This window comes from Pelodiscus sinensis, chromosome 1, assembly GCF_052426305.1.
Source record: "Pelodiscus sinensis isolate ZL-2025 chromosome 1, ASM5242630v1, whole genome shotgun sequence".
In the NCBI taxonomy this organism is placed as follows: domain Eukaryota; kingdom Metazoa; phylum Chordata; order Testudines; family Trionychidae; genus Pelodiscus; species Pelodiscus sinensis.
The window spans coordinates 11,147,613-11,163,233 of record NC_143052.1 but is presented as its reverse complement, the minus strand read 5'-3'; the positions used below and the strand labels follow the sequence as shown (position 1 = coordinate 11,163,233).

Below are 15,621 nucleotides of genomic sequence, written 5' to 3'. Positions count from 1 at the left end.
TGCCGGGTGCCGCCATTTTTAAATCCCCCTTAGTGTGGACTCCGTGCCCGCGGCTACACGCGGCATGGAGTAGGTAGTTCGAATTAGGCTCTCTAATTCGAACTACCGTTACTCCTCGTTCCAACTACCTACTCCGTGCTGCTCGTAGCCGCGGGCACGGAGTCCGCACTAAGGGGGATTTAAAAATGGAGGAGCCCGGCAAGATGCAAATGAAGCCCGGGATATTTAAATCCCGGGCTTCATTTGCAACTTCAAATGCCTACATTAGCCACCCTAGTTCGAACTACGGTGGCAGTGTAGACATACCCTCACTGAGCTAGTAGGCTAAACACAGCAGTGGTCCATCAGTGCATTCTGGAGGGGCAAACCACCTGAAGGCCAAGCATCTCCAATGGGTATGCACTTGGCACATGCTTTGCATCTATGGTATGTACTCAGAGAGTGTCTAGAGTCTCCCATGGGCATGTACTCAGAGCATGTGTAGCCTCTCCCATGGGTACGTACACAGAGAGCGCCTAGTGTCTCCCATGGGTATGTATTCTGAGTGTGTGTAGTGTCTCCAATGGGCATGTCCTCAAAGCCTACCTAGTTCTCCCATGGGTATGTACTCAGAGAGTGCCTAGCATCTCCCATGGGTATGCAGTCGGAGAGTGCCTAGCCTCTCCCATGGGCCTGCACTTACGGCAGCTAACCCTTCCCACCACTACAGCCTGCATTCTATTTGTAGTGGGCTGGTTCAATCAGAACTAGTACAAAAATATGAGAATTATAGCGACAGCTCTAGTTCAGATGTATCCTGTGAGAGAATTCATTGAGCCGTGACATAGTGTAAGTCTCCCAGAGGTATGAAACTGAAGTAATGTGGTGGTGAATTGGGCCCTTAATAGAGGATATATAAAATCCCTTCACAGTATCCCTCCATTGGTATAATTCTGTGATGGAACAAGGAGGAGTGGGAGGAGTTCATGCTGGATAGTCTGCATAAGCCAGGGGAGCTGACAATGGGCAATAGAGAATTAAATGGCAGCGGTGAAGTCTTTGTGAGTAGGGCAGGGTGACACCCAATTTCCTGTCCCCTGAGAATTTTCTACGTTACAAAAAGTTTTCCCATCCCCAAAATGGGTCAAAAAGTTCACAACTTGAAAACATTTGCAAAAGAAAAATCAAAAAGAATTTTCAGTTTGGGTCAATCAAAATGCTTTGCTTTGATAATATTAACACATTTAATAAAGAGTTCAAATCTTTTTTCATTTTTTTAAAATCTTTTGAGTGTACATTTATTAAAATTTGGAAACAAAAAATCATCTCCATTTAAAGAACCGAAATGTTTCAGCTCAACAATCTTGAACCTTTTTCTACCCTGAAGTTTTTTAGTTGGGTGCTTTGTAAACCCTGATGCTGTTTTGCAAACAGGTTTGGTGTCTATAACTCATCATTTTTTGGTTTAAAAAAGAGTGTATAAAAAAATTCCAGACCAGCTCAAATTATGAGCAAGCTTGTGATATCCCCTCAGAAAGCACCTTTCACCCTGGATTGTCCCCCTGCAGCTTACGGTACTACTCATAGTAAACAGTGCTCTCACATTGTGGTCCTGTGACATTACTGTACTAAAGGAAGTTTTAGAAGAGTAATAACACTTCCTGCTAATCTAAATTGGTACATTTTAGGGTTTCGAATGTCTGGGCTCGGAGATAGGCTGTCAGGTCTAGTGGGTAGTGACTAGAGCAGTGTCAAAGTGACCAGAAATTAGGCAGAAGCCAGCTGAGCTAACTTAGATCAGGTGAGGCATAATTTGGATCACCAAATATTAGTCCAAGATCAGGATACAAGGCATAAGTCAGATCAGCTTCTGTAGGGCTGGGCGAGGGCTCCAAGCAGCAGGCATGTTGCATCCAGTTGTGCAGACAAGTGCTTCTGCCTCTCTTTGGGTTTCAATTGGAAGCCCTGACCAATCAGAGGAACCAGTGTTCCTCCAATCAGATCCCAAGAGAGGCCCCCTACTGTAGCTTCAGGTTTCATGGTCTCTGCACCTAGCTGACTAGTGGTGAGAATTTGGATGAGAGCAGGAGGGGCATCAACTGTCTGGCATGTCTTCCGCATACCTAGGTGGTGAACATGCCGGATAATGCAGGGACAGACTATCCCATATTTGCATACTGCAGGGTTCCCTGCGCCTTCTTCTGAATGGTCTGTTACTGGCCACTGTTAGAGACTGGACCACTGGTATCACCATGAGGCTATGTCTACACTACGCACTTATTTCAAAATAAGCTACTTCGGAATAATAAGTATTTCGAAATAGGTGTTATTCCTTGGGAAATGCGGGTTACTGATTTCAGAATAAGAAGCCCGTTATTTTGAAATACTTTCAAAATAAGGGCCTTGCTATGTAGACGCTCACCTCGTTATTTTGAAATAACGCAGTGTAGACGTGCCCAAAATGACCACATCCCTGGATCTCCAGATTTTATAGGGGTTAGGATTTTTTTGAAGTTGTAGTGTAGGATTTTCTTAAATGCTCAAAGTTGATCCGATTCTGCTGCCATGGTAGTCAATAAATAGCTCTGTTACTATAACTGGTTGACTCCAGATCCCTGAACGAGGCCTGGATGACTGGCAGGAGATAAATCCCTACATTCCTTCCCCCCTCTCCAATTTCTCCTTTTCCCTTCTTGACTTTTGCTTCCTTAATGTTGTTGTTTCATGTGTGCTGTAACACAAAAGAGCCCTGTGCTTGGAATACTGCAGCTTATATATGGGACCCCAAGCATTGTGTCAGTTGGACTTTTTGGATGTGCAGTATTTGGGACTTGTTTTGTTTGTTGGCACATAGAATTTGTTTGGTCTGTTATAAGAAACATTGATACATATAAATGAATATTAATAAACGAAACTCCAGGTAATTCTGCTTCCATTGACGTTAATGGTAAAACTCCCATAGACTTCAAATAGGAGCAGAGTTAGGCCAAGTCTGAGGGTATGTCTACACTACCCTCCTAGTTCGAACTAGGAGGGTAATGTATGCATACCGCACTTGCTAATGAAGCCCGGGATTTGAATTTCCCGGGCTTCATTAGCATAAGCGGGGAGCCGCCATTTTTAAATCCCCGCTGCTTCGAACCCCGTGCAGCGCGGCTACACGGGGCTCGAACTAGGTAGTTCGGACTAGGGTGCCTATTCCGAACTACCGGTACACCTCGTAGAGAATTTATAAAGAAAATGTAAACCGTGGCGTGGACCAGTGTTCCCTGTAAGCTGAGCTCTTGAGTACCCAGGAGAGGTTCAGGTGCCACCCATCTGATTAGCAGGGTGCCTACACCCCGCAAAGCTAGCAGTATGCGTTTCTATTGGTGGTGCACATTCACGCATGCCTTGGTGCACATAACACAAATATTGTGCACAGGGATGGGAAAAAAATTAGAGGGAACATTGGTGTGGACATGTGAAGGGTTCCATTTCTTCACCCTTAAGAGGTTATTGTGATGCCATGGCCCTTTAAAAGCTCCATCTACCAGTCTCTGGGCACCTGCTCTCTATGCATTGAGCTTCTATAGTAGCCTCCCCAAGGCCTGGCAATGCTGGCCTATGGGAGGCTGGCTTTTTCCTCCCACCTAAGTAGGGCAAGAGGAAGTAAATGACCCTTTTGCTTATTACTTAGCAGACCTACTGCCACTTCCTGTGGCAGACATCTGGGTCCAGTATTTGCCAGGCCACTGCTGAGGAACATGTTGGAATGTGTCTGCAGCCTCTCTGCCCTTTTATCCCAGCTGTTTGCTACCCAGCCCCTTAGTCACAGGTGGGGTAATAACTCTTCCATCCATTAAGCCCTCTGCAGCTGCTACACAGTGGGAACTCGTCTATACCCCATCACAGGACTCCAGTAACTCTCTGTTATTCTCACATTATTGTTTGTTTGCTGGTAGCACCTGCGGGTCCACATCACAACCAGAGCTCCTTTACCATTCACAGTGTAATATCTCCAATAAGGTTATTAAAATGCATTTATTAAAGTAAACATGTAACCGCTGAAAATTTCAGAGGCAACAGCAGGGTAGTGGGTCTTGGCTCCACAGGAACCGGCAGAATTGGGGAATCAGCTTAAGAGCTTAAAAGTTGGCTCTCCAGGCACACCAGCTCGCCTCTGCCTCCCGCATTGTTGCCTCTGATGCAGAGACAGCAGCATGATGTGTGTGCGTATAACTGTGAACGCAGGCTCATTGGTTAACCGTATAAATGGTTACACTTTCACATCCCTACTCTCCATTCATCATGGCTACTGGCCGAAACCTTCATAGGTACCATTCCAGTTTGGCAGTTTGGCAGCACAAACTGCGCTGGTAAAACAGGCTGCAATAGCTAAGCCATATCGAGTTAGACATGACAGCCCCTTGCTGAATAAATCATATTTCATGTAGTAGCAAAGTTCTGTAAACTTCCTGGTGAGCGTTTAATGAGTGACAGCGTGTCTCACCTGAAGTGGGAAAGATGCACAGGGCTGATATGAGGCTATGTGTGTATCCCATTGCTTTCTGCCAATTTATTACTCAGCATCTGCATTGTAAATTTTTACTAGTTCATTTTAGGCTTAAGCCAAACCTTTCTAGTTTGCATTTATATAAGTAATAATGTGTACCCTCTGCATAATATGTAAGGCGACACTAGGAATTTGGCGAAGTAGAAACCCTGCACTAGTCATTTTTCAGGGACAAATTGGGTTTATATTTTCAAGAATTGCTGCTGAAATTGCACAATAATGTAATATATTTAATGGGAGATGGAAATCTTCATTCTTCATGGCTTCTGTTGTATTACTAATCTCTCGATTTTTGTGGTCCTTTCTCGGGCTGTGAAGACAGGGGTGTAAAATTCATAAATCAAACAGAAATTACAAACCAGCAGTTTCCAGTTATACGGTTCAAGCGAAGGGTAGCAGTAAGATGTGGGAAGTGATTGGCGGGATTATCAAATGCTCACATAGAAAGCCATAACACATGAGCGTGGTTAGAGGTATGCATCTTAGGCTAGGTCTAAATTACAGTCCTTTGTAGGAAAAAGCTACACAAATTGCACTCCACAATTTGTGTAGCTTTTTCTGATCCCCCATTTAGACAGGGCCAAATGGTGGAAAAGCCTCCTCTTTCGGAGAAGTCCTTACTCCTTGTAGAATGAGGTATATGGGGCTCCCCCAAACAGTGTGTTTGCTCTTCTGAAGAAAAAAAAAAGCAGAAGAGCAAACGCATTCTCTGGATGCGGCGGAGTTTTTCCAGGATACCTCTGGTATCCTGGAATAACACGCCAGTCTAGACGTACCCTTAGTTATGTGTTGCAGGATGAGACAGTAGCCCATTCAGAGTGGCTGCAGTTGTAAACTTTTGGGGATCAAACCATAATGTTGCACCTTTTATTGTGAGCAGAAAAAAGAAAAGAATGATGGGTGAGAAGAGCAACAGTAATGAAAATAAAAGATATCCTGGGTTATTTCAGTCACTGTATTAGAACCTGCAGTGTTGCATTGTGGGCCCATGGGGGTTCTAGGCATCTGACATTTCCATACCACCACAGGAAGCTTATGCTGAGTGCCCATGGAAGGACCCTGTGAGGCTGGGCTCGGCAGGAAGTACCACCCAGCAGGACTTGAGTGGCGACCGCTTGCAGCCCACTGATTGGCCAGAACCAGTACTTAAATCAGAGCACTGTGAAGGGAAGCTATCTGCAGGGCTGGCTTTAGACTGATTCCCCTGAATTGAGCCCCATGTCTAAGAGGGCACAGCGCCATAAAGCCGTGTTCACCAACCGGTCGATCGCGATTGACTGGTTGATCGCGAGGCTTCGACCAGTCGATTGCAAGGCGTTCGGGCTCTTCCCCCCAACTGGAAGGGACCTCGAGAGGTCATCAAGTCCAGTCCCTTGCCCTCACAGCAGGACCAAGCACCATCTCTGATAGATGTCTAGACAACCTGCTCTTAAATATCTTCAGTGATGGAGATTCCACAACCTCCCCAGGCAATTTATTCCGGTGTTTAGCCACCTGACAGTTAGGACTTTTTTCCTAATGTCCAACCTAAATCTCCTTTGCTGCAATTTAAGCCCATTGCTGCTTGTCCTATGCTCAGAGGCCGAGGAGAACAATTTTTCTCCCTCCTTTTTGTAACATCCTTTTCGCTATTAGCGCTGCTTTAAGTGCTACAGGAGAGCAATCTCTACATCTACCAATCTTCATTAGGAGAGATTTCTCATGCTAGTGACATATGTACAAATGGAACAGGGTGGGAGTCAGTAAATGGGATCCAGCTGACCACACAAGCTCCAGAAGCCCTAAAAGCCAGAGGGGAATCTTTCCATGGGCATCGGATTAGAGCCACAACGGGGCGGTCTAAATTGAGACAGAATGTCTTTCAGAGAGAGGTGTTGCTGCTGGAATAGAAGTTATGGGCTTGAGGCAGAAATTTTGGGGTGAAAGTTCTTTAGCTTGTGCTGTGCAGGAAGTCAGATGAAATCTGTCTCTGTTTGTCTCCAAGGTTCATGATGCCGCCCATCACTGTACTTATCTGAGCTGCTCCCGTGTAAAATTGATAGCAATAGCAAAGTCCCTAATGGATTTCATAGAGGCTCTGGATGATCATAATAAGCCCTTGTATCTTTAAAATCAGTGAGTCTGTGAGCAACAGGTTTAATTCGTGGCACTCTGTAAGGTCAAAGGATGGGGAACCTTGCTGTTTTGCTGACTTTCAGTTGCTTAACCTTTCATCTAACAACATTTTTCTGTGGAATCACACTGTGCTTTAAATGTAACAGTCTTGTCTTTGCTCCCTGCATGAAACTGAAGATGAAATGATGCCTGATCTCGATGCAAGGGAGCAGATGTAATTTTGTGTGCTCCATCATTTCCTTTCCTGGGTTTGTCATGAATGTTGGAACTGCTCTGAGCTCAGTCATCCTGTGTTTGAACTGCATTATAAATTTGTGTTTATAGGATTACAGATGCCTGCTCCGGAGTATATAGTTGATGTAGAGTCGATGGACATTTTCCCAGTTGGCTGGTGTGAAGCAAATGCTTACAACCTCACGCCACCACACAAACCAGTTTGTAAGTACAGAAACCACCAGCTGAATTGATGCTATACCTGTGGATTTCTTAGGCCAGGTCTATGCTAACGGGGAAGGTCAAATTAAGATACACGACATATTTTGATTTGAGTTTCCCCGCCATCCTCACAGCAGGAGCCCGATGGAAGCAAACACTCCCATTGGCTTCCCTTCCTCCTCTCAGGAGCAGGAGTACTGTCCGCTGATGAGGGCATCCTCTGAGTTTGATTTAAAAGGTCTTTACTAGACCCACTAAATCAAACTGTGGAGTGAAGACATGGCCTTAGTCAGTGTGCCTCATGTATCTTATCTACTCCTGCTACCTACCAACCTGCCTAAATAGCAGTGAGATTCTGCAACCCTTGGAGTCAGTAGTTTGTACCCAATGAATCCCTTTACAAATGGGACTGTCTGCTTGAGTAAGCGCTACTCATGTGATTAATGTTTGCAGAATGTGGCCCTGGATATTTCTAACATGGCTGTAACAGTGATGCCTGGGTTTCTTCAAATTGAAATTAATTTCTCTACCTTGCCCTTAGGAATAAGTGACAAAGACTTTAAGGACACGTTGCAGTCACAGCTCATGTAGACATACCCAAGTTAGCTTTGATCTAGCGAGCAGTGGCGCCATAGTTGTGTGTTGGAATAATTACTCAGGATTCTGATCAGATGTGTGTAGCCTGCATCAAGCCACATGCTGCTGTGGCTTTGCCATCCTGGTATCGAGCTAGGTAGATCTGAGCTGGCCTGAGAATCTGGGCTCATGCAATGGTCATATCCCATGATTGCAGTGTAGACATACCATAAGTGAGAACTGTCATAGCAGGAGAGGACTGGAATTGGCCAGCACAGGGGACTGGTAATGAGATACAGCAAATGTTTTTCCAAAGGACCTAAGTGAGTTAGGTGCATAAGAGCTGCTGACTTTCAGTGGACCTTGTGTTCTAAATCACTTGGACACTTAGTGCTTTTACTCTCTAGATCAGGATTGAGGAACTTGAGTCGGGAAACCAGTATGACCATTGTCCGTGCGGTGTCCAGAGGCATATAAACCCAGGGCTTTGCTCTCCAGAGTTGTCAGCCTAACACTGTTCCCGAACACTTAAGGGCATGTCTACACTAGGAAACTATTTTGAAATAACAAAAACCAATTTAATAACTCCCAAAATAACAAAATCAAACTACCTCACTACAGGGAAGCCTCAAAATTAGTCTGAGGCAGGCTCTGTTATCGTGGATGTGCTGCTGGGACTTAGAGCCCCAGGAAGCACTGGGAAGTAATTAGTTTGAATTACTCTGGGGAGTAATTATTTTGAAATAGTGGCACCAGAGCGTCCACATTACCACTATTTCAAAATTAGAGTCTTATGTTGATCTGAAGTAGCCACGTATTAAAAAATGTAATTGCCCTGGAGATGTTATAGGACCAGATACTCTATTTCTTTACGCCAGAGAGAGGAGATGCTGTTTATGTTCAAGGGCCCAGATCCTGCAAGCTTTCCATTTGCTCAATCTCCATTGAGATCCTTATGCAGGAGCCGGTCCAAAATTCCTTAATCTCATGAGGAGATGGACCTAAGCCACCAGGATGGACTCCTGTGCTGGGAGCCTTCCAAAAGTTTGGATGAAATTGATCCTGGGGTTCAAGCCCAGGTCTTTCAAAGGGGAGATGCCAGGTATGAAGCTGAGGTCTGGATCTGAGCTTGAGGCCTAGATCTGAAGCTTGAGGCCTGGATCAGAGGGATCAGAGTAAAGGTGGAGGGTTTACTCCAGCCAATAGGAGTTGACCCCAGCCAATCTCTCATCTCCTATGGGCTGGAAACAACCAATCAATAGGAGCAGAGATTGGCCAGGAGGATGGAGCCACATCTGGATCTGAGTTTCCTCAGAGTAAAGGTGGGTTCCATTCAGGACCGTTTATACAGCCCCTGCTGCCCTTGTGGTGAATGTGGGCCCAGACAGAACCAGAGAAGTAAAACCCAAAGAAACTCCAAGCTGTGCCCTTCCCTCGTGGTTGGCCTGCAGAGAGAAACAGGTTGGGGGAAGGGTGTGAGTCCTGGAAGACCGAGGCGGAGGAGCAGCCGCGGCAGGAGGATGTGTTATCTTTTGCTGCCTCTTTCAGAAACACTCCCACCACTGGAGTGGAGAATCGCAGGCAGCTCTTTGGAAGGCTCTCCCCTCCTACCTCCTCCTGGTGACATGGGAAAGACATGTGATCAGTGGAGGAATCTGGGTGTTGAGGAGAAAAAAAGGAGGGTGAAAGCTGGGGGAAAGAGTTGAGAACAGTTAACACTATCAAAAGGGAAGGGGGCCATACACTTGCCCTCTTTGGGGGGCTGGTCATGACCCCCGATTGAGAACCCTAGAGTTGATGTCATCAAGCTGCTCATGAAGTATAATGAATACACATCTCCCATCTCCAGCTGGAATAATTATCATCTGTCTGTTTCTGTTCATTAACATTTGCAAGGCAAATTTTTTAAAAAAGCGTCACCCTTTTGGAAGAGTTTAAATATATCAGAGTTAAAAATCAGGCAGACAGACCTAATTTGGAAGATTAAGAATACTGCTATGGCAACATTGAGCAGCCTTATCGCTATTTACAGATGGGGCACAAGGAGGCTGGGGTAATCATGCTTGCAAAATGCAATCTTACCCATGTGTTTCTGCATGGAAAAATTGGTGTATTATTTTATTTGAATATTTGTTAAGCACAGGGTCCATAAAATCAATATCAGCTTTGCTGGAGCAAGATTAAATGTACAACACTCAGTTTTCAATGGCGTGGCAGCTTATTTACAAAAAAAAAAAAAAAATCCAGTAAGTGGGAGCTGAGCATAGAAGAGCCTTTCCTTGTGTTAAATGTTATTTTAAATCCCAGGCATTTATACAGCAGACGGTACATTTTCCTCTCCCTCTTTCATTTTGCAGTACGAAAGAAGAGGAAGATTGCAGTTGTGCAGCCAGAACAGCAGTAGGTTTCTGTTTAAAAGCCGTTTCAACGTGTAGATGAATGTGGTTCTCTGTGTGGAATGGGGGACAGCAGCTACTTCATATTGCAATAAAAGCTGTGTTATTTGGCCCTGTGCCAACCAGAAAGCTCTATAAACCGGCATTTCTAGTCTTCATAGAAAGTCGTGTTTATAGCCCAGTTGACATGGGGACAGCAGGCTCCTTGCCAGGCTCAGCATGACTCCCCAGAAGCGGCAACATGTCCCTGCTGCTCCTAGGTGGAGGAATGGCCACATGGGGTTCGGAGTGCATGAGGGGGTGTGGACCTGAATGTTTGGGATGCTGGAAAGGGTGCGGAGGGAGGAGCTTGAGGAAGGAGGTGGGAGCACATGGGCAGTTTTGGGGTGCTTGCTTCATGAGGTGGTCTCCTCGGGCATCTCCTCACAAGCAGCGACCACACGCCTCCTGGCAGAGGCGTGGCTGGGCAGGCCCATGTGCTACCCCTATTTTTCCCAGCTCACTGGCTCCCCTGCTCCTATTGGCCACCTGTCCCAACCAACAGGAGTCGCAGGGTCAGAGAAAGTGCACAGAGCCTCCTAGCTGCCCCTCTGAGAGAAGCAGGGATAAGTCACTGCTTGTGGGGAGCTGCCCGAGGTGAACACCACATGAATCCAGGACCCTGAAACCCTTCCTGCACCCCAACCCTCTGCCCTGAGCTCCTCCCCACACCCAAATTCCCTCCCTCCTAGTTAATCAGAATTTTTCACTGACTGGCACTTCCCTCTAATACGAGTCAGTGAATTCTGTGGCAGAAAGGCTGAATTCCAGAACAAGTTGGAAAAAAAATCCAGAATCCACAGTATCAAGCTGCCCCCCTGAGCTCTGACTGGAATCAGTGGGGTAGTTCATACATTTACAAGCTATTTCTGGCTTCCTGCAGACTCGGGCAGGCAATGCTGCATCAGTTACACTTGATGCATGTTTCAAAGATGATCTTTGTGTCCTTAAGCTAAACACTTATTTTTAAAAAATGAAGTTCAGATTCTGGTGCACAGTTTTTCAGCCAGGGGTGAATTTCAGTGAAACCCCCAAAATACATGGATCCCTGGCCATAAGCAATAACAGAATTCTAGTTGAAATAATGTTGTGTTTAAAGACCTACATCCTCAAAGGTATTTAGAAATCAAACACCCATTGATTTCAATAGGAACTAGGCATCTAAATCTAAATCCTTTGGAGGATATGGGCCAAAGTGGCATTGTTATAATGTTTGTGAAGATATCACAGTATAATCGTGGAAGATTAGAGATGGAAGAGACCTCAGGGGGTCATCTAGTCCAACCTTTTGCTAAATCATCCCAGCCAGGGCTTTGTCAAACCTGGCCTTAAAAACCTCTAAGAATGGAGATTCCACCATCTCCCTAGGCAACCCATTCCAGTGCTTCCCCACCCTCCTAAAGAAATAGTTTTTTTCTGACTATGTAACCTAGACCTCTCCCACTGCAACCTGAGCCCATTGCTTCTTGTTCTGTCGTCTGCCACCACTGAGAACAGCCTGGCACCATCCCCTTTGGTATCTGCCGTCAAAGAGTTGAAGGCTGCTATCAGTCCTCCTCCCCTTCTCTTCTGCAGACTACATAAGCCCAGTTCCCCCATCCTCTCCTCATAAATCATGTGTCCCAGCTCCCTAATAATTTTCATTGCCCTTTGCTGGACTGTCTGCCGTTTGTTCATATCCTTTCTATAGTGAGGGGTCCAAAACTGGATGCAATACTCCAGATGTGGCCTCCCCAATGCTAAACAGAGGGGAGTAACCACTTCCCTTGATCTGCTGGCAGTGTTCCTACTAATGCAGCCCAATATGCCATTCGGTACTAATTGATGATAATACTTTTGTAAGTCTCGAGCAAAATCCTGAGTTGCTCAGGTTGTGATCCGTCACCCAAACACCTGGGATTAAGTGCATCATATTGTCGTTAAACAGGTTGCCACCCACAGTGCCTGTTGAGAAAATACCTCATGACCTTTGCCCAGTTCCTCAGCCAGACACAACAGGTGAGTCTGTTCAGCGACCGGAAAGGCCCCTATCATTTCAGACTTCATCTGTCAAAAGAAATATGGAAAAGCCAAAGGTGAGAAGTGCGTGTTATATAGACACCTAGGCTACGTCTACACTGGCCCCAAATTCCTGAAAGTAGGAATAAGAGATCCTCCGGAAAAGGGCTTTATTCCGGAGGATCGCGCCAGTCTAGACGCTTTTTTCCGGCTTTTCCCCAAGCCGGAAAAAAAGCGGCGGACATGTTTATTTAAATCCGCGAGGGATATTTAAATCCCCCGCGGATTTCCCTATTCTGACTTACTTGCTTTGCATCCCTTTTCCGGAATTTGGGGCCAGTGTAGACATAGCCCTACAGAATACTCCTAGAATATTCAGCTGGTATTAAGTCAACATAGCTCCACTGAAGTCAATAACTTTTACTGATTTACACCAGCCAAGGACGTGTGAGCACATGTATGTGTCTGTCTGTCTCCTTCACTCTCTGTCTCAAGTTACCTGGGTTTTCAGAATCTGATCCCTGAAGAGCTCCATTCCAGACAGCGTCATGGCATCAGGCCAAATAAAGCCCTGGTTTAAATAGATAATGCTGTTTTCTATTGGCATCCGTTTAGTTAAATTTGCCTCTGTCTCTCTCCATGCCTATCTGTACAGTACATCAACCATTATCACAACTCCTTTATGGAAGGTAGGTTATTTTAGTGCAGAATATTTAGACAGTTCATTACACAGGAATGAAATAACGGAGATAATCCCTTTGTTTGAAAGCCATGTTTTTAAATTCGCTTTTGTCTTAGTTTCTTTCAAGTACAGATCACAGGGAGTTCATCAGTTTCTCTTTATGTGACTGATTCCTGAGGAACTGAATCATGGACTAAGTAACCTTCACACCATCCTATGTCAATGGTGCAGAAGGAAGCAAAATATTATTATTCACCTTTTTACAGGTGGGGGAACTGAGGCAAGTTTTATAGCTCGCAGAGGTGCAGCTACACTACACTCTTACCTCGAAATAAGCTACACAATTTGCACTACACAAATTGCATAGCTTATTTTGAGATAATTTCAAAATAAAGCACTATTCCAAAATGTCCCTTAACCCTCATGGAATGAGGGTTACAGAGATGCCGGAATAGCGCACCTGTGATTTCAAAATCTATTTTGAAATAACAGGCTGCTTTAAAGACACGGAATTGCTATTTCAGGGTACTATCCCGAAATAGCTCTGCTGTGTACACGCAAACAAAGGAAGGTGGTGTGAGAGACTCAATTAGAGCTTGAAATCAGTAGGCCCTGTTCTTCAACAGAGGTCTAGGGGAAAATACCACGAATGGTAAAAGGATCAGGAAAGCTCTATGGAAATCTGGGATTTGATTTACTGAAGAGAGGCGCTATGACTCAAATTAACAGGACGAGGGCTGCTCCATCCCTCCCAGAGCTGAGTGGCTACCCTTCCTAGGCAAAGCTATGGGGCACTTAAACTCTCTAGCACGCTGTTTTTGTTCAGGCCTGCAGTTCACCCATATTGTTTTAGGCCAGTACCACCCAGGCGCAGAAACCTCTGTCAGAAAATTAACTGTTTGTTTGTACAGCTCATAGAAGTGGGGATGGAGACCTAAGCACATATGCTGATTTGCAGTTGGGTATGTACAGGCTTTCTTGAGACAGAGGAAGGCTTCCCCAGTGTTTAATGCTAGTTTAGGATTCTCAGGACTGGAGTTCAGTTACTTGCTCAGCCAGCTCACTTGACCTCTCTAGGTCTCAGTTTTCCAGCTGTAAAATGGGAATAGTACTGCCTATCAACGAGCAGGGCTAGCAGTTATGTGACACTCAGATATTCTGGTTTTGTGGGCCATATAAGTACTACTGACGGTGTCATGAATGCGACCTTTCTAGATACTGAACTGTGCTCACCAGGGGCACAATCCGACTGCAAGGGGCTTCTATTCCTCCCTTCTCAGGGAGGAATTCTGGTAGTTTTGCAAGGATCTAGGAGGAAGAAGAGAGACTTTGGGTTTGCTGCAGAAAAACAATTACAATGTTGCTTTCTTCTTGCAGGTACCGTCAACGGGCGATACTGCTGCCCCCAGCTCTTCATCAATCACCGCTGTTTCTCAGGTCCATATTTAAACAAAGGGAGAATAGCAGAGCTACCTCAGTCGGTTGGGCCTGGCAAGTGCGTGCTCGTTCTTAAAGAGGTACGGTTCATCTGCCTGCACTGTGGGACTGAGAGTCCATGTAACGACATGAAAACCGGGGTTGAGGGGGATAAGCACCAGAATTTCACAGCAGGTACCTCACTTGCATTCAGATTTGGGGCAGACTCAAGTAACTATGTCCATGTCACCGAACCAAGAGCAGCATGAAGCAAGGCCCATTGGACTAAGCACTGTACAAATGCAGAATGGAAAAGATCCCTCTTCCAAAGAGCTCGCAATACAAGCACAGAACAAGAGATAACAGGTAGATTAGACAGACAGGGGAGCACAAGGAAACAACAAGACAATACTGGAGGATAAGCAGTGGTCTTGCACTGTCAGGAAAATCAGTTCCAAGTTGTCTCAAGTTGGGCACTACAGTTAGAGACATCCAAAACCACAGACCATGGTTGAAAATGTTAGCCTCAGTATGTTCTAGGGCAGGAGTGGGGAACCTTTTTTGGGCCAAGGGTTGTTGGCTCACAGAAAAATCAAATGAGACGCTTAAAAAAAGAAACCCAATCCCTCACTGGCGTGGCCCTTGACCCAGAAGGAGAAAGACACTCCCCACATTCCCCTCGCGCTCCAGAGCCTAAGGGGATCCAGGCTAGTAGATTTTGTGTGCGCTAGCCCCACAGGGGGCTGGAGCGCCAGTGAGGGGTTCCCCAATTCTGAGAGGAAGCCCTGAATCTCAGGGGCTGGATCCAGACAAGCCAGGGGCTGCATCTGACCCCTGGGCCTTAGGTTCTCCACCCTTGTTCTAGGGATTCACTTACCCCTTTAAAAATATCTCTCTAGCTGCTTGAAGTGCTACCACATTGTCTCGCAGTATGGGAGGCAGCGCTACAGAAAGCACCACGATCAAGCTGCTTTTCCAGGTGCGATAGTTTGATTTGAAATATAGGAACAGTCCTAACATAAAAGCAGGATAAGAGGTTTGCACAGCAAAGAGTGACAGTGCCAAATCTGAAAGCGAGGCCCAAACATTTTGCTAATGGTGGATCTGGCTTTCTTATGGTTCTCCCTGGGCAAAAGGAAAAGAGCATCCACTTCAGTTTCACAAGTGAAAGAGAAACATGAATTGCACCAAGCCTGTACTTATGCTAATGCCTCTTCCTCCTCCATCATTTTGTTTTTCAAAGCATAATGGATAGTTTGAAAGAGGCCGGATCCTTTTGGCACAGCTGCATTGACGTCAGGAGAGCTATAGTAGTGATTACACCAGTGGAGGATTTAGCCTCATAAAAGGAGACTATCCTGATCAATCCTCTAATATACTCATACAAGGCCTGATTTTTTCCATAGATTTGCACTTTATGTAGTTGTTGA

The 15,621-nt window shown here is 45.5% G+C and overlaps 1 protein-coding gene across 6 annotated transcripts in view; it reads left to right on the top strand.

Moving 5' to 3' along the window:
- The window catches only part of SFMBT2 (Scm like with four mbt domains 2), a 215,600-nt gene that overhangs the window by 153,050 nt on the left and 46,929 nt on the right, over positions 1-15,621 (top strand). For all 6 annotated transcript variants that reach the window (XR_012903105.2, XM_075925993.2, XM_075925991.2 and 3 more), the window contains 4 exons: positions 6,974-7,087; positions 10,018-10,060; positions 12,023-12,093; positions 14,153-14,292. Coding sequence is in view for 5 of the 6 variants with exons in the window: in XM_075925993.2 (XP_075782108.2) it covers positions 6,974-7,087; positions 10,018-10,060; positions 12,023-12,093; positions 14,153-14,292 (368 nt within the window). In the remaining variant the exon portion in view is untranslated. The remainder of the gene's footprint in view (positions 1-6,973; positions 7,088-10,017; positions 10,061-12,022; positions 12,094-14,152; positions 14,293-15,621) is intronic.